This window comes from Raphanus sativus, chromosome 4 (genome assembly GCF_000801105.2).
Source record: "Raphanus sativus cultivar WK10039 chromosome 4, ASM80110v3, whole genome shotgun sequence".
Lineage (NCBI taxonomy): Eukaryota > Viridiplantae > Streptophyta > Magnoliopsida > Brassicales > Brassicaceae > Raphanus > Raphanus sativus.
Window position 1 is genome coordinate 51,464,566 of NC_079514.1, and position 21,407 is coordinate 51,485,972.

Below are 21,407 nucleotides of genomic sequence, written 5' to 3' on the forward strand. Positions count from 1 at the left end.
GTGTGGAATCTTGTTGAGGATATAATTAGTGGTAAGCAACGCTTCCCCCCACATGTTCTGGGGTGACCCAGATTCCTGCAACATTGCATTCATCATCTCTTTAAGAGTTCGATTTTTTCGTTCAGCAACTCCATTAGATTCTGGTGAATAAGGGGCTGTAGTTTGATGTATTATTCCATGTTCCTTACAAAATGAATTGAATGGACCATCATACTCGCCTCCTCTGTCGCTTCTAACTACCTTAATAGTTGTTTTAAGCTGATTTTCGACCTCGAGTTTAAATTCTTTGAATTTATCTAAGGTTTCATCTTTGCTATGTAAAAGATAAACATAACAATATTTTGTGCAGTCATCTATGAAGGTCACAAAGTACTTTTTCCCACCTCTAGTTGGCATATATTTTAAATCACATAAATCAGTGTGAATTAAATCTAGAGGTTTATTAGTTCTTTCAACACGAGGTGAGGGCGTTTTTGTGAGCTTAGCCTGTACGCAAACTTCACATTTTTGTTTACTTGTTTTAAACTTGGGAATTAAATTTAGATTCATTAATCTTTGTTTAGACTTATTATTTACATGGCCTAACCTTTCATGCCATATATTAAAAGACTCAACCAAATAAGCAACTGGCTCTTTCTTATTCATTGAAACTTTTGGAGCTACAACTTTCAGAGGGACGGTCATTACATTCAACTTGACCAGTCCATCCTTAACATACCCTTTCCCAAATACATCCCATTCTTCCTAATCACGAGCTTATCCGCCTCAAAGCTTGTGGCGAATCCATTCTTGCTGAGCAAGGTTCCCGAGACCAGGTTTTTCCTCATGTCAGGCACATGCTTCACATTTGTCAGAGTGACCTCACGTCCAGATGTCATCTTCAAAATCACATTGCCGCGTCCTTCAATCTTGGAGACTGCAGTGTTTCCCATCCTGAGCTTCTCCTGAGTCTTGCTTTTCTGATAGGTGCTGAACATCGCCCTATCAGTGCAAATGTGGGTGGTTGCACCAGTGTCATACCACCATTCCCTGGGGTTGTTGCTTTCAACCATGTTGGCTTCAGTCACCACAGCAACAAGATCCTCCTCAGTGAGATTTGCCTGAGCCTTCTCATCTTTGATCTTCTTGCGACACTCAGCAGTCTTGTGTCCCACTTTGTTGCAGTAGTGACACTTCCCCTTGAATCTCTCCACATTTGCATTGATTTCAATACCTTTGTTCTTGAAGTTTTTTCCAGTAGCCTTCAGTGCTGCAGCAGTTTTTGAAGGCTTTGCTGGAGAATGGGCGTGTGCCTTTCCTTTGCGTTTGTGCTCAGCCATGTTGACACTATGCTCCTTAGCATTGATCTTGTCAGCAATTCGGTTCCTGGATTCCATCTGAAGCCTCATGATAAGCTCCTCAAGGCCCATCTTCTTCTTCTTGTGCTTCAGGTAGTTCTTGAAATCCGCATAGCTTGGAGGAAGCTTTTCAATGAAGCTGAGAGTTGTGAATGTCTCGCAGATGGACATCCCTTCAGCTTTGATTTCATGGCAAATGAGCTGGAACGCTTCCACCTGATCCATGATGGGTTTTGAATCCACCATTTTGAAGTCATGAAATTTTGCAACCACATACTTCTGGCAGCCAGCGTCCTAACCTCTGTACTTCTTGTCAAGTGATCTCCATAGCTCCTTCGCCGTTGGAATGTCACAGTAGACACGGTACAATGGATCAATGAGGCGACCCAAAATGTAGCCTTTGCAGACGAAGTCAGAATGCACCTAAATGTCAACACTTGCGAGAGTGTGCACATCATCGATCCCGTAAGGGACAAGGGGCTTGTCCTCCTGGATGAACTTGTCCAGCTTCATCGTTGTTAGGAAGAACATCATCTTCTTCTGCCACGTTTTGAAGTTTTTGCCATCAAACTGGTCTGGCATCAGTCCTTGAGTGAACAGGCTGGGCACAGACGGAGGAGTTGGTACTGCAACCGGACCACTTGAGGTTCCTAGACCTGAACTCGTTTGATAAATACCAGCACCGAACAAGCTACGGCGCGTGGTTTCATCAGCACTGTTTCCTGCAGGAAGGGTAGTGGTTGCTGCAGCGGTTGAGGAAGCAGGGATGTTTCCAGCGGTAGTCACACCAGATACATCAGTTGCAGCAACGTTGATTGGAGTTTGCGCGATGGTAGTGTCAATCGGGGTGTTGTTTGCATCCGTCATTTTTCTGTTGAGAAAACATGAAAACGGATTAGTACTCCATTCAACAATAACAAATTATTATTAATATAATAATAAAAATAATAATCTAAATCGATTTTCATGTTTGGTGTTTTGAACCAAATCATATCGATTTAAGTCTGAAAAACGTTTTGCAAACTCGCTTAAAGCGTTCGCAGAAACCGTTTGTGTAGACTTTTAGATCGTTTCACAAACTCGCTTTATGAAGCGTTCGTGGAAACGATTCGAATACATAACGTTTTGAATAACAAAGTATCTTAAACGTTTCGCGGATGGTGCTAGAGAGCAAAACGCAAACCGTTTTGAGATAGGTAAGAGACGCTTCGCGGAAGTGCTAAAGAGCAGATCGCAAACCCGTTCTAGAACCGTTTACAAAACCTTAAAAACCGTTTCATAAATCGTTTTTCAATCCGATTAAAGCTTTAGACAGAAAGCGATAAAGAGTTAAGATTGTAGAAGTCGGAAAACCGAATCAAATAAACGATATTATAAATGCGAGATGTTAAGGAAAGAAACGATTGAATATACGAAATAAAACCGGAACGGTAAACGTTTTCACAAACGATCATGGAGTCGAGATATGATATCTCTTTCCTTAACTCTTTATATTCGCTCCGTAGTGAGACGGGACTGTACGAATATAGAGTCCCAGGATAAAACCATGGCGACGATTCACGCTTCACTCGTGAATGCCCTATCGAACTATACTCTACGAAACACTCTCTAACATACTTACGCTAAGGGAATATTTGCTGGTTTCGATGTGAAAGAAAAAGTGAGAAATGAGAATGGAGGAGAGGCGATATTTAAAGAGTTGGAGACGAGCCACTTTCCGCAACCGTTGCTGCACGTGGGCGAAGATCTCGCGGAGATCGAAGGAAGGTGAGTTGCGAAACTTCTTCCTCAAGACGCGGTCTCTTATCTTTTAAATATCTCGAAAGGATAAACTGCATGTCGTTTTTATTTTCTAGACAAACTACTTGTCGTTTCAAAATAAAATGCATGTTGTTTTTTGAGAATTAAATGGGTCAAAACGTTGGGCTTAACTTGGTCCAAAAAATTTCTTATTGGGCCGGAGACCGACGCCCGCGCCCGCGCCCGGCCCGGCCCGGACGGCAGCGGCGGCGCGCGTGGGGAGCCACTCCTCTCTCTAACTTGGTTAATCAAGTGTAAGTGTGTTGACATATATATGCATGTGAAAACACATTCACTTCCCCGATGTGGGACAAACTTGTTTCCTCTTCATTAACTCAATATAAGGCCATTGATTGGGCCATTTATATTCACACGTTTTCAATTAAACGTAAAGCCCATTGGCTTTGTTTAAATTGATCCAACACTCACTACTCCATAAAAGCCCCCACACAACACTTCTTCTTCTTCTTCCTCCACTCGAGATCTCAACTCTAAATGGCGTCTCCCAATCCATACGCCGCCAAGCATACTTCTCCGCCGCGAAGCACCGCCGCCGCTACGCCGCCGTCTGTGTCTGTCTCCCACACCGGTGGAGGATTCTTCTCTAATAAGTCTGTCCTACTCGGTATGTTCCTCCTCGCCTTGCCGTTGTTTCCTTCTCAGGCTCCCGATTTCGTCGGAGAGACGGTTCTCACCAAGCTCTGGGAGCTGATCCACCTCCTGTTCGTCGGCATTGCCGTCGCTTACGGTTTGTTTAGCCGTAGGAATGTCGAATCAAATGTGGAGTTAAGGAGGAGTGGTGTAGATGATGAGTCTTCCTTGTCATACGTGTCTAGAATCCTCCAGGTTTCCTCTGTTTTCGACGAGGAGGAGGAGTTGGAGAATCCATGTAGTTTTGTTGATGTGAGTGCTCGAGCTTCTGCGGTGGTGAAAGAGATGAATAAGTCTGATTCCTTCGCTGTGGATGAATCTTTGTCTGAATATGGTGAGATCAATCAAGTGCAAGCTTGGAACTCGCAGTATTTTCAAGGAAGGTCTAAGGTTGTGGTTGCTCGACCAGCTTATGGTCTTGATGGTCACCACGTTGTGCACCAGTCACTAGGCTTGCCTGTTAGGAGTTTAAGGTCGGCTCTTGAGGACAAGGAGAAAGCTGAGGAGGATGAGTCATTGGCTGCTGATAATGATGAGGTCATGGCTGCTGCTGCTCCGTCTTCTTCTCCATGGCATTCTAGTCCTGAGATGATGGGAACGGCAGACGATGAAACCCGGTTTACGACCCGGTCTAGTGTTTCTTCTTCTTCTTCATCAAAAACTAGCTTTGAGTCACATGATCAGAAGAACAGATACTCGCCTTCTCGTTCTGTCTCCGGAGAGTCTTTAGACTCTAACGTGGAGGAAAAGAGTCATCAAGGTTCATCACGGTCTAGCTCGCCATCATTGCCACCATCACCACCACTGTCTCCATCTCCTGATGATACTCACAGGCGTGTCTTACAGTCTAGGCATTATTACAGTGATGGTTCTTTGTTAGGATGTGAAGATAAACTAGAGGGATCTGAATCAGGGAAGAACAAGTCTCGCAGATCTTATCCTCCTGATGGTGCTGATCATTCCACTACTAGTAGAAGACGGTATCTTCAGCAGAAGAGTGATAGCCATCTGTTTGAGAAACGATTAGAGTCTGACCATAACAAGGTGAGTGTCAAGAAGGTGCGGAGCCACGACTCTTTTGAGTTCCAACCAAGGCGTGCAATGCTTTCTTCACGAGGGGGCAGCGACACTTTGGTGGTGAAAGACAGCAAAAGAAACTCTGCGGATGATGATGATGTCGACTCTGAGGATTATGATCTTCCTGGTGAGGAGAACAAGGAAGTGATACCAAACAGTCCGCAATCTTGGAGAGCTTATAGAGGAAAGTCAGTGAGGACCATAAGATCTGACCGCAACCATGGGGATTCATCTGCTGATGACAGAGGGGAAAGCCATGGAAGAACAAAACCAAGAAGACAATGGCAGCAAGAACTAGCAATAGTACTACACCAGGAGAAGCAGCATTCAGAGCCTGATGATGTTGCGGAAGAGACCGAGACCGAGGCTGAGCTACCTCAAGAAACCTTAGAGGAGGAAGAAGAAGAGGAAGTTGCTGCTTGGGAAAGCCAGAGCAATAATGTAAGCAATGAGCATTATGAAGTTGATAGAAAGGCTGATGAGTTCATAGCCAAGTTCAGAGAACAGATTAGGTTGCAGAAACTACATTCAGGTGAGCAGCAACGTAGAGGAGGTGGGACTGGCGCTATCAGAAACAGCCATTTCAGATGATACTACTACACTCACCATTGCTTCATTCACTTTGTATTATTTTGATGTAATAATTGTTTACAGTCATTGTTGATGAGAATCTTGAGTTCTCTCTGTTTGAGATTTATATTGTTGAATAAAATGAATTTTTTTTTAATGAATAATGATGCTCTTAGACTGTATTTGACCAGCTGGTAGGCCTGGGTTTGAACCGAAATTTCGGTAAAAATCTGGTTTGATTCAGTAGTTTTTTAAAATCTGTTTTGGGTTTGAATTACTTTGGTGTTTTAGAAAAAAAATATTATACCAACCAACTTAAAAATTTTGAAATGAACCAAGTGCATTAATCAAATTTCGAACTAAGTTAACTGAAATTTAATCGAAATTATCCAAAATTTTACTGGAATAGAAAACTTTGGCAAGATTTTCGCAAATCGAACTAATTGAATACCGAACCGAACCAAATTTTATTTCGGATCAATTCGGTAAAATTTATGTTGAACCGAACTAACCGAATCCGCATGCTAGTTAACCAGAGGGAAGGTTTTGTTTGAAAAGCCAACTTAACTGTCATTTGAAAACAAATCGGGGGACTAAACTGTAATAAACTGAAAATGGAGGGGTAAAGAGAAATTATCCATGAACTGAAACGCAGAGAAGAAGTTTGGATAACATTGGAGTTTGCAGGAATCACCGGAGGGATACAGAAAGCTATGCTGACGATTCTATCAAACCCTCTCTCTCCGAAGCTTACAGTTCTATGTGAGTTCTTGTCTCCTCTATCTTTGAGTTCTGGTCTCTGTCTTCCTACATAGTAAGCTAGTTCTTGTATTAAGTAAGATTAAGATTAAGCTTGTGAGCTCTTGTAGGTGAAAGCCTCGGGATCTTGACATGTCGGAGTAAAAGACCGACGTGTTGTTCGTTGAGTGAAGAACCAAAGTACCAAAGGTAAGTTGGTTTTGCTGGTGGATGGTTGGTCTGTTCTTTGGTTGTGTCATTGTTGACTATTAAATATTGCTGGTGGATGGTTGGACTTTTTTTGATAGTCCAAAAAGTAGTCGATAAATATTGCTCATGTTTTAATTGTATTGATTATCCGAATATCCTAAAACAGAATACCGACTTTCCGTAACTATAATTTGCATGATGCTCTATTCTCTAACTATAATAAATCCCAATATTAAAAAAAATCCCAATATTGAGTAAAACTCTATCTATCTATATTAATAAAACTGAATTGTCTTCTAAAACTAACTCTTATTTTAATTTGAAAATTAAAATTTGAGCCAATAATTTAATAATCTATTATTAAAACTGAAATTTATATTATTAAAACTGAATTACATTTGAGGTTTATTTGGAAACATGAATAATAATTTTAAAATGAATTTTGTTTGGAAACATAAATATCAGTTTAAAAAAAAATTGTTTGGAAACATTGATAGGAGTCTATTAAGAAAAAAATTAATGGGTTTATATGTTATTAAAAAAAAAATAAAAGTCCACTATATTATGAAATTACCATTTGGCCCAGCTTTTAAATATAAGAAAATGAGCTGATATACAACTACCTAAAAATATATTTTGTCTAAAATAATCATAAAACAAAATTTAAACTTTATATACATATTCCAATCAAAATATTAATTTAATGTTGATTTATATGTATATATATATATATTCAAAATTGATTTTTACTTAAAAAAATTCCAAAAACCATTATTAAAAATATTTAAAATATATATATATATATATATATATATATGAAAAAATACAAATAGCCCAGTTTCATATACCAATTTAAATTGTGGTTTTTGTATTTCAAATTAAATTTTAAAAATATAATATATATATAAAATCATATGATTACTTATATGATAGTACATATAAAATACGATTAATTATATGATGACATATGTGATATATAATAATGACCAAGGGTGAGCGTTCAGATACGTATTCGGGTTCCGTTCCGATCTGTTTGGGTTTCGAGTTTTGGGTTTCCGGAGTCAAAGATTTCAATCTCATTCGAATATTTCTAAATTTTGGTTCATGTTTGATTCAGATCTTTGTGGGTTCAGTTCTGGTTCGGGTAATCCATTTAAATTATTTTAAAAAATTTAAAATTCATTATATACTTTAATTTTCTCAAATCTATAAAACATAATACATTACATATAAATTTTAATAACATATGTCAAAATACCTAATCTTAACATATAAATTTGTTTGATTTAAATATTTGGATTGAGAATCAATAATTATTATAAGTATTTTTGATATTTTGAGTATACTTTAACTATTTTAGATATTTACTTTTAACTATTTGTATATATTTTCAAATATTTAAACCAACTTAAAAGTATCATATATATATTACGGATGTTTTTTATGCATTAAACCTTAAAATAATTAATATATATATATATAAGTATATAAATCTATTTCGAATACATTCGGGTACCCAAAATACTTCCGTTTGGATCAAACTCGGTTATCTAAATACCAAAATTCTGAATAATTCGCTACATTTATGTTAAGTCTGGTCGCTCAGGCCGTTGGGATATTTAAACAATTTCAGTTTTGAGTTTAATACTATTTTTTGCATCGGATTCGGTTAAGTTCTTTGGATTCAGAATTTTCTCCCAGCTCTAATATTGACATGAAAAACAAATAGAAACATTTTGGAAAAATACATCCGCACGGGCGTGTGGATAAAAATCTAGTTTACATTTTTATGATCCAACATTTTCAGAAACCACCAAGAAAGAATGAACCGGCCACATCATATAATCTTTATGTTGTACGGTAATATTCGTATTATCATTCTGCATACCAAAACATGTACTGAAGATGAAGAGAGAATCATTTATTACCTGTCTATACTTGCTTGGCTTTCTCATCAGGGCTTTTTTCATCTGCCCCAGGATTCAACGATGATATCTTCCCGAACGACTCTTTAGCATCCCCGAAAAAGTCTATATTATAATATGCAGAATATAATATAGAGATAGAAGCAAGACGCATTCGACTAGAGAGAAAGAAAGAGAGAGAAGGTAGATTCCACCTCGGGTCCGGCGAGCGGCCGCGCGTGAGCGTGCCTGTCACCGCCGGAGCCCTTCGTTTTCTCAGCATGTCTCACGGCTCTCGATCTCTTCACCATCTCCTCCTTTATTCCGCCTTGTCTGAGTTCTGGATAGCCCCTTTCTGTGGTGGCTTCTCATCTGGTGGGAAGACGCGGTTCTTTGGTTTCGGCGTGGTGAAGAGAGTCGTTTCTGGTCACGGTTTTTTCGGGAGGTGGAGGCTCTGTTAGCTCCGCCGACGCCGGCTCTTGTCTCCGAGAGGTGGAAGCTTTGTTAGCTTCGCCATCTTCGGATCTAGCTTCCGGAAGATGAAGACTTCCACAGTCTTATCTCTCCGGTTTATGGTGGTTCGTGGTGCCCTGTCGGTTAGAGTTATGGTTCTGGTTCTGTAGCGAGAGTGGTTAGGGTTCCTCTCGTGCGACGGTGATGACTTTCAAGGGAAGAAAGTGATGTTTCTCGGGTCGATTGTCCAGCGTGTCAAGTGGTGCAAAGTCGGAGAAGATCTCGACGGTTTCGATGGATCTCTATCCGGCATGAAGACATAGCGATGAGGAACGGGTTGGTTTTGTTGGAGGCTCTGTTGGCTCTTGAGCTCCGACAGATCTCGGGTCTTGATGGTGATGCGCCGAGGGCGTGGTGACGGCGACGGAGACGGTCGAGTTGAGGCGGATGGCGACGCGTGTCGCATGTAAAGGGCAGATCACCCCACGTGGCATGCCTCCTCGATTTGGGCTCTGTCGGGTTTGGTGTTTTGTTTGGGTGGGCTGCGGGCCCGTTTATTTTATTTGTGTAGCCCGGTAATCTTTGGGTTTTAGCTTGTATCATGTTGGACTTCGGCCTTTTATCTAATGTAAATCTACTTGACGGGAAAAAAAGATAGAAGCAAGACGCAGAAAAAAAAAACACACAAGATATAATATTTTTGTTGTACGGTAATATTCGTATAATCATTGAAAATTGGTCGTTTCAATATTTATTTTTTACGGTTGAATCAGTACATTAGATTTTAAACCGAAAAATATATGGAATAGGACCAATATAATACAACAAAGATAATCGATGTTCATAATACGAAAAAATTTGAAGATTGCAAGAAAACTAATAGAGTTTTTACTCTATTAATCAAGATTTCTCAAAGAGAATCGTCTTCTCAAGTTATTCTCTGTGTTCTAACGTTTTATGTATCATTTTATCTAATATTGTTTGTTGTATTTTGTATTTGTATAATTTGTTTATAATCTAATAAATAAATTTATATGTTAAGAAAGCATTAACATGGGAATGGTACTACAATCTAATGCCACTTTAGATGTAGTCTCTTTTTACGTGAAATTTTATTCACAAGGAAACTGCGAGGAAGATCATCACATGAAAGTGATAAAAATTTTGTTTTTACATGAAAATTACAAAAAAAAAAACTTAACGGCAATTACTGCGAAATGATCCAGCATTATCGGGAAACCACCAGGAATGAACCGACATCAAATAATCTGGTCTTGGACCTAGTTACATTTATATGATCCAACATTTTCAAAAACCATCAAGAATGAACCGGCAACATCAAATAACCCGGGCTTGGGCCTAAGTAAAACTAATCGGCCCAATTCTTTTCCTTTCGTTATGAAACCAAAATAAAACTGTATGGCCCGCATTACGTCAACATTTGGACATATTTTGGGTCCACGTCAGACGAAGTCAGACCAATCTAGAATCTCTTGCAGAACACAACTGAAAAGATACGATCTTCTTTTGTTCTAACTAGGGGATATAAGAAAAAATAATATTTAGTTTATCTCAAATTTTTATAATTATTTTAAATATATGTATTTTTCAGTTTTGTTATTTTATTTCTAAATATATGTATTATTTTAAATATATGTATTTTTATGATTTGCAGGATTTTTTTTTGTTACACTTCATACACTCTTGGTTTTTAAACTTTACTTTATTTTTGTGAACTTAAATGTAATAAAAATTCAAAGAGTAAATTAGAAAATATATAAACTTTTCTTACTCTTCTTATAAGGTCTCAATGGCTCAGAAAGTCTGTTTATTGTTGTGTATATTACTGAATGGATATAGATATCAAACCTAAGTCTGTGAGTCAAATTCTTCACTTCCATAACCCAATTTTTTTGGAATAATATCTTCTTTAGTGAGTCTTGGATCATTTGCGGTGGCTCCATCCTTATGATCTCCCTCTAACCTGAACGCTCTTATTTTGTGGTTTTAATTCGGGTTTATATTGTCATTCATCTTCTCTTTTTACATTGTCATTGCTCTTTTGAAATCATATTTTCCCTTTTTAAAAAAATTAGTGATCTTTAAAGGAAACATTTATACTTTTGTCCTAAAAATTGGAAACATCTATACACCTTACCCTCAACTTGTTGAAAAAAAACGCAGAGTATGGCCAATAACAAATATGAGGTGAAGCATGAACAAAAACAAATATTGGCCTAATGAACATATTTTATGATTTTATAAAATATAATCACAATTTTGAAGTGAATAGTGGAGGAAGTAATAAAATTTTTGAAAATAAGGTGATAGAATCTAAAAATGGGAAAGTGATGCATGTCTTAAGCCAAGAATATTATTTCTTACAGACCATGTGATGCATGTGGGGGAGCTCTTACATTTGTAACTGATCTTTGCTAATTCTTTGTTTCTCTGTCGCCTAAAGCCTTCTCATTTAGTCCAATTTGATCACCAAACCTGCCCAATATAAGAAAATAAACATTGCAATTTAGACATCTGACACAGAACATCAAATTTAGATTGTAATAAAGCACTACTGATTACTTAGCAATCCAAATAACACTAAAAGAATAGAGATATGATAGTTCAATGAGTAAAAAAAATTATGCATAGACCATGTCTGACACATGACTGTATCTTTTATAATATTATAGTACCTTGCAAACTCCTCAGCTTTCTTAGCATTTCATCTTCATCCAAAGAGTTATAAATCAATAGAAAATAATCAGACAGCTTGAGAGAAGCACTTGTATTGTATATAGCACAAACAGAGTTAATAACAACCTGTGACAAACACATGAATCAGACCTGTATGACAAATGAAAAAACTGATTTCAAAAAATTGGACTATTCTCTGTTGACACAATGGGTTTTGAATGGGTTTCTCTTATGATTTACCTTAATTCACTGTAAGCTTGTTCCTATTTTCGCAGCTCCATTGTGGTGGAGAAGTAGAACCATCAGTAGAACTCTTCCATCCCCTCTCATTCAGTGGAGTATCGATCTTGTAACCCAAAAAAAAAAACTGAGGTTAAAATTCACAGCAACCAAAAAGATTGAAACCAAAGATGATTGTTTATGAAAATTGTTTAAAAGCCAAAAAGTCTAACACTACGATGATGTAAATATATGAATACAAAAGTTTGATAATCATGGATACAAACGAATGTTATATAAGTTAAGTAAACATGATTTATTAATCTGTTTTTAAGGAAAAGCCTGTTGGGACGTTAATAGTTGAGAAACAAACCCGGCAAATCAAAGTCAGCATTAGTCACAGCCTGTAGTTGTTCATACTTTCAAAACTGGAACTTCTCAGCTGGGGTGGTTCACGGTTGTTGGCATAAGTGTCGCCTGTAATAGTTAAAAAAAGAGAAAAAAATAATCAACAACTGGATTCGAGACCATCTTCGAAAGAGGGAAATTATAATTCTGATCTTTTTATATATGTGAGCCTAATGCCACCGTGTGTTCAAACACTTCGATGAACATGAGTTTTAAGAACAGAATTGGAAAAAAAAAACATAATCAACAACCGGATTCGAAACCAAAAATAGGATTTTGAAAACAACTGGATTAGAAACCATCTCCAATGAGGAGAAATAGTTTTTTCATAACATATCTCCCAAGGATGAACATGAATTTCTAGAACAGAATCACCTTAGAGTCATCCATGAGCTCGCTTCTGGCTTCTTAAAACCTGAGGAGGCACACCACCACGGTGGGAAATCAGAAAAAAAAATGATAGATGAGTTAGGCATTATACGGATTCGGTGAGGATGATGATCATGGGAAGAAGAGTGACCTTTATATAGGGAAAGAAGTGTATCAGATGAAAAAAAAAACTTAATAAAAAGTGAAAAGAAGTGTATCAGATGAAGTTGTGAATGGAGAAGTGTGAGGTGTAACATACATTTCCTAAGGCTAAGCAAGTTACCGGCGAAAGCAGGGATGGGAACGCAGAGAAAACAGATCGGTTTAGGCAGGAAGATCACCATCGCTCCAAGCCTCCAAGGTATTGGCATCATGCTGATATCTGGAATTGAGTTTCTTTGTTGTTAAATTAATCGCATTTCTAGGAGATTCCAAAGAGCATCCAAGAAGAAAACGAAAAGAATCACAAAAAAAAAAAAAATGGAAGGAACACAAATTACCCTCGTTTTCTCTAAACAGATCGTGTTCAAAGAGGGGTGATGGTGTTGAGAAGCATGATAAAAGGATGAATCAATTAGGAGAAACGTTTCGTTTATCTGAAGAGAAGACATAAGGTCATGGCTGTTCAGAGATCGAAGAAGAAGACTTTTTGTTTATTTGTCGAAAAAAACGTAAATCCCACATCTTTTAGTGAAACGATGAGTTTCAATAAACGTGACATGCGGCGAATGTTGTGAGAGTGAATTTGTGACATGGCATCCGATGTGGATAGTTTAGGAGTGATTGAAAGTCTATTTTATATAAATAGATGTTTAAAAAATCTCAACCGACGTCGAATGCTTCGTGTAGCAGATAATGCCAAGGTCAATTCCGTAAATCTCGACAACAGACTTTCCGACAAGCAGCTTCTTTAATCCCTCTCTCTCTCTCTCTCTCTCTCTGAATGCTTTAAGCTGTTGCAGATAGTAGTTTGCATTCTCACTCTTTGTCTGAACAAAACACAACTTTAATGACAGATCTGTCTTTTACGTCGCTACGAAGTCTTCTTTCCTTCCTCCACATACCTTACTCACTACCCCATAAAAGCCCCCACACAACACTTCTTCTTCTTCTTCTTCCACTCGAGATCTCAACTCTAAATGGCGTCTCCCAATCCATACACCAAGCATACTTCTCCGCCGAGAAGCACCGCCGCCGCTCCGCCGCCGTCTGTCTCTGTCTCCCCCACCGGTGGAGGATTCTTCTCTAATAAGTCTGTCCTACTCGGTATATTCCTCCTCGCCTTGCCGTTGTTTCCTTCTCAGGCTCCCGATTTCGTCGGAGAGACGGTTCTCACCAAGCTCTGGGAGCTGATCCACCTCCTGTTCGTCGGCATTGCCGTCGCTTACGGTTTGTTTAGCCGTAGGAATGTCGAATCAAATGTGGAGTTAAGGAGGAGTGGTGTAGATGATGAGTCTTCCTTGTCATACGTGTCTAGAATCCTCCAGGTTTCCTCTGTTTTCGACGAGGAGGAGGAGTTGGAGAATCCATGTAGTTTTGTTGATGTGAGTGCTCGAGCTTCTGCGGTGGTGAAAGAGATGAATAAGTCTGATTCCTTCGCTGTGGATGAATCTTTGTCTGAATATGGTGAGATCAATCAAGTGCAAGCTTGGAACTCGCAGTATTTTCAAGGAAGGTCTAAGGTTGTGGTTGCTCGACCAGCTTATGGTCTTGATGGTCACCACGTTGTGCACCAGTCACTAGGCTTGCCTGTTAGGAGTTTAAGGTCGGCTCTTGAGGACAAGGAGAAAGCTGAGGAGGATGAGTCATTGGCTGCTGATAATGATGAGGTCATGGCTGCTGCTGCTCCGTCTTCTTCTCCATGGCATTCTAGTCCTGAGATGATGGGAACGGCAGACGATGAAACCCGGTTTACGACCCGGTCTAGTGTTTCTTCTTCTTCTTCATCAAAAACTAGCTTTGAGTCACATGATCAGAAGAACAGATACTCGCCTTCTCGTTCTGTCTCCGGAGAGTCTTTAGACTCTAACGTGGAGGAAAAGAGTCATCAAGGTTCATCACGGTCTAGCTCGCCATCATTGCCACCATCACCACCACTGTCTCCATCTCCTGATGATACTCACAGGCGTGTCTTACAGTCTAGGCATTATTACAGTGATGGTTCTTTGTTAGGATGTGAAGATAAACTAGAGGGATCTGAATCAGGGAAGAACAAGTCTCGCAGATCTTATCCTCCTGATGGTGCTGATCATTCCACTACTAGTAGAAGACGGTATCTTCAGCAGAAGAGTGATAGCCATCTGTTTGAGAAACGATTAGAGTCTGACCATAACAAGGTGAGTGTCAAGAAGGTGCGGAGCCACGACTCTTTTGAGTTCCAACCAAGGCGTGCAATGCTTTCTTCACGAGGGGGCAGCGACACTTTGGTGGTGAAAGACAGCAAAAGAAACTCTGCGGATGATGATGATGTCGACTCTGAGGATTATGATCTTCCTGGTGAGGAGAACAAGGAAGTGATACCAAACAGTCCGCAATCTTGGAGAGCTTATAGAGGAAAGTCAGTGAGGACCATAAGATCTGACCGCAACCATGGGGATTCATCTGCTGATGACAGAGGGGAAAGCCATGGAAGAACAAAACCAAGAAGACAATGGCAGCAAGAACTAGCAATAGTACTACACCAGGAGAAGCAGCATTCAGAGCCTGATGATGTTGCGGAAGAGACCGAGACCGAGGCTGAGCTACCTCAAGAAACCTTAGAGGAGGAAGAAGAAGAGGAAGTTGCTGCTTGGGAAAGCCAGAGCAATAATGTAAGCAATGAGCATTATGAAGTTGATAGAAAGGCTGATGAGTTCATAGCCAAGTTCAGAGAACAGATTAGGTTGCAGAAACTACATTCAGGTGAGCAGCAACGTAGAGGAGGTGGGACTGGCGCTATCAGAAACAGCCATTTCAGATGATACTACTACACTCACCATTGCTTCATTCACTTTGTATTATTTTGATGTAATAATTGTTTACAGTCATTGTTGATGAGAATCTTGAGTTCTCTCTGTTTGAGATTTATATTGTTGAATAAAATGAATTTTTTTTTAATGAATAATGATGCTCTTAGACTGTATTTGACCAGCTGGTAGACCTGGGTTTGAACCGAAATTTCGGTAAAAATCTGGTTTGATTCAGTAGTTTTTTAAAATCAGTTTTGGGTTTGAATTACTTTGGTGTTTTAGAAAAAAAATATTATACCAACCAACTTAAAAATTTTGAAATGAACCAAGTGCATTAATCAAATTTCGAACTAAGTTAATTGAAATTTAATCGAAATTATCCAAAATTTTACTGGAATAGAAAACTTTGGCAAGATTTTCGCAAATCGAACTAATTGAATACTGAACCGAACCAAATTTTATTTCGGATCAATTCGGTAAAATTTATGTTGAACCGAACTAACCGAATCCGCATGCTAGTTAACCAGAGGGAAGGTTTTGTTTGGAAAGCCAACTTAACTGTCATTTGAAAACAAATCGGGGGACTAAACTGTAATAAACTGAAAATGGAGGGGTAAAGAGAAATTATCCATGAACTGAAACGCAGAGAAGAAGTTTGGATAACATTGGAGTTTGCAGGAATCACCGGAGGGATACAGAAAGCTATGCTGACGATTCTATCAAACCCTCTCTCTCCGAAGCTTACAGTTCTATGTGAGTTCTTGTCTCCTCTATCTTTGAGTTCTGGTCTCTGTCTTCCTACATAGTAAGCTAGTTCTTGCATTAAGTAAGATTAAGATTAAGCTTGTGAGCTCTTGTAGGTGAAAGCCTCGGGATCTTGACATGTCGGAGTAAAAGACCGACGTGTTGTTCGTTGAGTGAAGAACCAAAGTACCAAAGGTAAGTTGGTTTTGCTGGTGGATGGTTGGTCTGTTCTTTGGTTGTGTCATTGTTGACTATTAAGGTTTTGAAAACTGCAGCTTGAGTAGGAGGAATCTTGTTTACGTTTTAGTTTCTACACCGTGTTTGTTTGCAACGTTACCTTCGTCTGCAAAGACTAAATCAAAGAGCCCTTATGACGAGAGGAGGTTACTAGAACAGAACAAGAGGATACAGAGAGAGAACAATGCTCCTGATGAGTTTCCCAACTTTGTTAGAGAAGGTTTAAACGCTTCTTTATTACAACATCTCTAAACAAAACTGTTAAGATCAAGTTGGAACTTATTGTTCTTTTGTTTTTTGTCTTTTTATGTTTTTTTTTTTTGGTTGTTGATGATAGTGCAGGTTTTGAGGTTAAGGTAGTAGCTTCAGATAATTACATAAAGGCTGATTCAGGTCTTATATACCGAGATTTCGATGTTGGTCAAGGTGATTGCCCTAAAGATGGTCAGCAGGTACACTTATCTCATCCTAAGATCAAATCACAAAAAGGACTATAGAATTTGGTTATGATCTTATTATTATGGTGTTTGTTTTGACAGGTGACTTTTCATTATATTGGATATAATGAGTCTGGAAGACGAATAGACAGTACTTACATACAAGGATCTCCTGCTAAGATCCGCATGGGAACCAATGCACTTGTTCCAGGTGAGTTAAAAAACATATAATGCATTCTAATGTGTATAGATTGTTAAATGAAGTTGAAGATTGTTTTTTTCTACCAATGCAGGGTTTGAAATGGGCATTCGTGACATGAAGCCTGGTGGACGAAGAAGGATCATCATACCTCCAGAACTGGGACCTCCGGTTAGTTCCTACTTCATAGCTTGAGCCTGATCGTTTAGGACATGTGTATAGATTGATGTGGAATATACCTGTCTTCAGAATGTTGCTATCTTCATGATCATTTTTGGATGTAACCAGGTGGGACCTTCGACCTTCTTCAGCTCGAAGCAGTTTGAAGTTTTTGACGTGGAGCTGGTTAGTATCCAGAGCTGTGAGAGGAGGACAATAGGATTCTACTCTGATGTCACTTGCAGTTAACTACCTGAGTGATGTTATCGTCACTAAAGCTTCATTGAATCTGTACTCTTCTTGGTTGTTCTCTGAAACTCAAAATATGCTTAGGCTTTTATCTTGTGGGGTGGTGGGGGTTTCATGTTGCATAGAGCTAGCAAGATCATCATGTAAAGTCTTGACCTTTTTCATAAACATGGTTATCGTTTCTGGCTTGGTTTGAATCACGGTTTAAGCGTTTTGGGTTTGTCAAGTCAAAGCCCATCTATCCCTCAGGCCCAACTTTATCCTCTCTCTTCATTACATTTGCTTGTTTTTATATCTTTTAACCCCAACTTTTGGCACTCTTTAAGATTCACCCCGTACAATTAATTAACTATTCAAAAGATACATTTTGGTTTGAAACGGTAGATGTTCAATGCTACACACATTTTGACTTCTTGAAAACTCCAATTTTGTGGTTTCATCTAAAGATCAGGTGGTAACTGTTATTAATTTGTAAACAAGGGCAACAAAACAAACTGAAAGGGTAAATTAGTAATTGTCCGCAATGAAACCGACAACAATAAACCTTTAGTCTTAGCCAGAAGGTTCAACATTCCTTCTATTCCCATAAACCCTAAAGTCTTATCTCGCCGTCTTCTCTAGTCTTTTTTTTGCAAGAAAACAGAGTTGCAGGTCATCGGAAAATCGTCGTGTTCTCTGCAACTTCTTCCTTTCTAGGGTTTCCCTGCGTTTCATGTGAGAAACTTTTGCCTTTTAACCTTTTTGATTTCTGTTTTAATAAGCTCTCTTTGATTCTACGGCGTTGTTGTGTGTCTCTACTTGCAGCTTGAAAGCAAATCTAAACCATGTCGTCGCTACGTAATGCTGTTCCACGGCCAGCTCATAAGGAGCGTTCTCAACCGTAAGCTACTTATTATTTATTATCATTGCTCTCTTGTCTTGTTAATTCGCTTCTCTTGTTAAAAGTTTGGATTTTTTTTATTAAACCTATTCAGACAAGCGAGGAAGAGGTATGGCCTCCTCGAGAAGCATAAGGACTATGTCATCCGAGCTAAAGCTTACCACCAAAAGGAAGACATTAAAAAGGTACTACCTTTATTATCCCTTCAAGATTTGCATTATCCTTTAGTTATGATTGAAAAGCTCATGCCTTTTAACAGTATATGTTCCTTGGTGTGTTTCTATTAGAGAGACACATTGCTTCAGAAAGATAGTTTTGTCTTCTCTTACACCTTTTTCTTGTTGTTGTTGTTGTTCTTGATTTTCTGCAGAAACTTAAGCAGAAGGCGGCTTTCAAGAATCCAGATGAGTTCTATTTCAAGATGATCAATAGTAAAACTGTTGATGGAGTTCACAGACCAAAGTAGTCATCATATCAAAGTTTCTTCTTTTTTTTTTCTTTTCTTTTACCGTTTTATATCTAAAATCACGGTTTCTTTCTACTCTTTTGATTGCGTTTCAGGGAAGAGATAAACAAGTACAGTGCGGAAGAGCTCATGATCATGAAGACCCAAGATATTGGATATGTGTTCCAAAAATGGCAGAGTGAGAAGAACGTAAGTTTTGTTTTTTTTTTTCCTCCATTCTACAGTATTCATTAGCTTTCTGTTTTTACAATCATATTTATTCTCTTTGTTAGAAAATTGATAAGCTCACTGCATCACTGCAATGTACGGAGGACCAGCCTAGCCGGAGACATGTCTACTTTGCAGAAGACAGGTTACTTATCTTCTTTCTTCACTTTTATCTGAAGTGTTCTGTTTTGCTTAGCAGTCTGTTGTGATGTGAAGTTAGTACCATAATTGTATGCGTTGCCTTGTGATCTGTAACTCTTGTTTTTTTTTCCTCTTTATCAGAAAGGAAGCTAGAGAGCTGGAGTTGCAAGCTAAAAGCAAAATTGATATCTCCGCCACATATATTCCGAAAGATATTAAAAAGTATTGTCTCTGAATCAATGATCATGCATTAGATTGTTTTCTGAAGGGTATTAAACTCATCTTCTTCTTCCTGCATCTCTTAAAACCAGGAAAATGGATAGATCATACAGAGATCTCGAGGCGAGGAAGAGCAGAGCTAAAGATTTGGAGAAACTATACATGGACATGTCAATGCAGAAGGAGTTACAGGTAAAAATTGTTATCAAAAATCTTTCTTTAAACGTAATGGTGAACATCTCTTGATTAAAAAGCTCTTTCTATTACGTAGAAGAAGGGTCGCAAACGCAAGCTGCGTGAAGACGAGATACTCAACCCAAATGGTAAACCGGTTTACAAATGGAAAGCAGATCGAAAACGCTGAAAGTAAAAAAGCTTTCATGGTTGTGTATCTCTCTCTCTCTCTTCACATCATGTTTTTGATTTTATTATATAACAGAGTTTTACTGTACTTTTTATTGGGACATCTATCTTATTAAAACAGAAACATTATAACTTCTTCTAGGTGGATTTTTAAATTGGACATCACATTATTATTCTTAGTCTAACCTTTCATTTAAATATTTCCTTAAAGAGTTAGATATCAACCATCTATTAATTAACTCCACAATAAGATCTATGTCTTACATTATATACATCTATTAAACAAAATATCTATTCTTTTCGTTAGAGTATACTCACATTATCATATTTATATTATATCATAGTACAAATATAACAATCCTTCTCTTTTATTATAGTCAAATGAATACAATAAACCTCTCTTTTATTATAGTCAAATGAATACGATAAATGTCTCCAATATTTACACGAGTTGAGTTATTAAAAATAAAAATATAAATAGATAGAAATAAAAATAAATATTACACATGTTATTAAAAATATAAATATTATTACACGAGTAGGTTGACAAAAAATTACAAAAATTACACGAATCTTTAGCCAGTCATTATACAACTAAACCAAATGATTCAGTTAACCAAATAACTCTCAACCTACAATATCGGATTTAAAAAACAATTATTTGGCATCAAATACTGATGAATCTTTAAATTTTTAAATAGCTTGATACATAACTTTTAAAACTCAATACTAAAGATATCAGAATATATTTTTTTGATTCTCAAATAATCGAGGTTTACTTTGAATATACACTGAATAGAATATACTAACATATATTCTTATTTCAAAAAACATCAATTTATACTTTAGCCAGTCATTACACGAATTGATTCAATTAACCAAATAACTCTCAACCTACAATATCGGATTTAAAAAACAATTATTTGGCATCAAATATTGATGAATCTTTAAATTTTTAAATAGCTTGATACATAACTTTTAATCTATCTTATTAAAACAGAAACATTATAACTTCTTCTAGGTGGATTTTTAAGTTGGACATCACATTATTATTCTTAGTCTAACCTTTCATTTAAATATTTCCTTAAAGAGTTAGATATCAACCATCTATTAATTAACTCCACAATAAGATCTATGTCTTACATTATATACATCTATTAAACAAAATATCTATTCTTTTCGTTAGAGTATACTCACATTATCATATTTATATTATATCATAGTACAAATATAACAATCCTTCTCTTTTATTATAGTCAAATGAATACAATAAACCTCTCTTTTATTATAGTCAAATGAAACGATAAATGTCTCCAATATTTACACGAGTTGAGTTATTAAAAATAAAAATATAAATAGATAGAAATAAAAATAAATATTACACATGTTATTAAAAATATAAATATTATTACACGAGTAGGTTGACAAAAAATTACACGAATCTTTAGCCAGTCATTATACAACTAAACCAAATGATTCAGTTAACCAAATAACTCTCAACCTACAATATCGGATTTAAAAAACAATTATTTGGCATCAAATACTGATGAATCTTTAAATTTTTAAATAGCTTGATACATAACTTTAAAACTCAATACTAAAGATATCAGAATATATTTTTTTGATTCTCAAATAATCGAGGTTTACTTTGAATATACACTGAATAGAATATACTAACATATATTCTTATTTCAAAAAACATCAATTTATACTTTAGCCAGTCAT

The 21,407-nt window shown here is 37.4% G+C and overlaps 4 protein-coding genes and 2 long non-coding RNA genes across 7 annotated transcripts; 5 read left to right on the forward strand and 1 right to left on the reverse strand.

The window, feature by feature from the left end:
* The first annotated feature begins 3,538 nt into the window (after positions 1-3,538).
* LOC130511823 (uncharacterized) lies at positions 3,539-5,599 on the forward strand. Its single transcript, XM_057009530.1, has one exon. The coding sequence runs from the start codon at positions 3,633-3,635 to the stop codon at positions 5,454-5,456; it is 1,824 nt and encodes a 607-aa protein (XP_056865510.1). The 5' UTR covers positions 3,539-3,632; the 3' UTR covers positions 5,457-5,599.
* Positions 5,600-6,014: 415 nt separating this feature from the next.
* LOC108831338 (uncharacterized) lies at positions 6,015-9,776 on the forward strand. Of its 2 annotated transcripts, XR_008945339.1 has the most exons (3): positions 6,015-6,197; positions 6,305-6,383; positions 8,363-9,776. It is a non-coding gene; the product is annotated as an uncharacterized LOC108831338 (long non-coding RNA). The 2 variants fall into 2 exon arrangements; XR_001946335.2 differs by lacking the exon at positions 8,363-9,776 and having other exon boundaries at positions 6,305-6,510.
* A 1,060-nt stretch (positions 9,777-10,836) lies between these two features.
* LOC130511824 (uncharacterized) lies at positions 10,837-12,686 on the reverse strand. Its single transcript, XR_008945340.1, has 5 exons — positions 12,440-12,686; positions 12,030-12,133; positions 11,678-11,783; positions 11,437-11,587; positions 10,837-11,236 (listed from the first exon to the last, which is right to left on the reverse strand). It is a non-coding gene; the product is annotated as an uncharacterized LOC130511824 (long non-coding RNA).
* Positions 12,687-13,281: 595 nt separating this feature from the next.
* LOC108831333 (uncharacterized) lies at positions 13,282-15,536 on the forward strand. Its single transcript, XM_018604886.2, has one exon. It carries the CDS (start codon positions 13,573-13,575, stop codon positions 15,391-15,393), a length of 1,821 nt encoding a protein of 606 aa, XP_018460388.2. The 5' UTR covers positions 13,282-13,572; the 3' UTR covers positions 15,394-15,536.
* A 441-nt stretch (positions 15,537-15,977) lies between these two features.
* LOC108851394 (peptidyl-prolyl cis-trans isomerase FKBP20-2, chloroplastic) lies at positions 15,978-17,589 on the forward strand. The gene is made up of 7 exons (XM_018624818.2): positions 15,978-16,134; positions 16,242-16,320; positions 16,401-16,582; positions 16,705-16,814; positions 16,902-17,010; positions 17,093-17,169; positions 17,287-17,589. The coding sequence occupies exons 1-7, from the start codon at positions 16,086-16,088 to the stop codon at positions 17,404-17,406; spliced, it is 726 nt and encodes a 241-aa protein (XP_018480320.1). The 5' UTR covers positions 15,978-16,085; the 3' UTR covers positions 17,407-17,589.
* Positions 17,590-17,970: 381 nt separating this feature from the next.
* LOC108851741 (probable U3 small nucleolar RNA-associated protein 11) lies at positions 17,971-19,817 on the forward strand. The gene is made up of 9 exons (XM_018625206.2): positions 17,971-18,120; positions 18,211-18,286; positions 18,381-18,471; positions 18,657-18,748; positions 18,848-18,941; positions 19,025-19,104; positions 19,242-19,322; positions 19,412-19,511; positions 19,591-19,817. Exons 2-9 carry the CDS (start codon positions 18,231-18,233, stop codon positions 19,681-19,683), a joined length of 687 nt encoding a protein of 228 aa, XP_018480708.1. The 5' UTR covers positions 17,971-18,120; positions 18,211-18,230; the 3' UTR covers positions 19,684-19,817.
* The last annotated feature ends 1,590 nt before the right edge of the window (positions 19,818-21,407 follow it).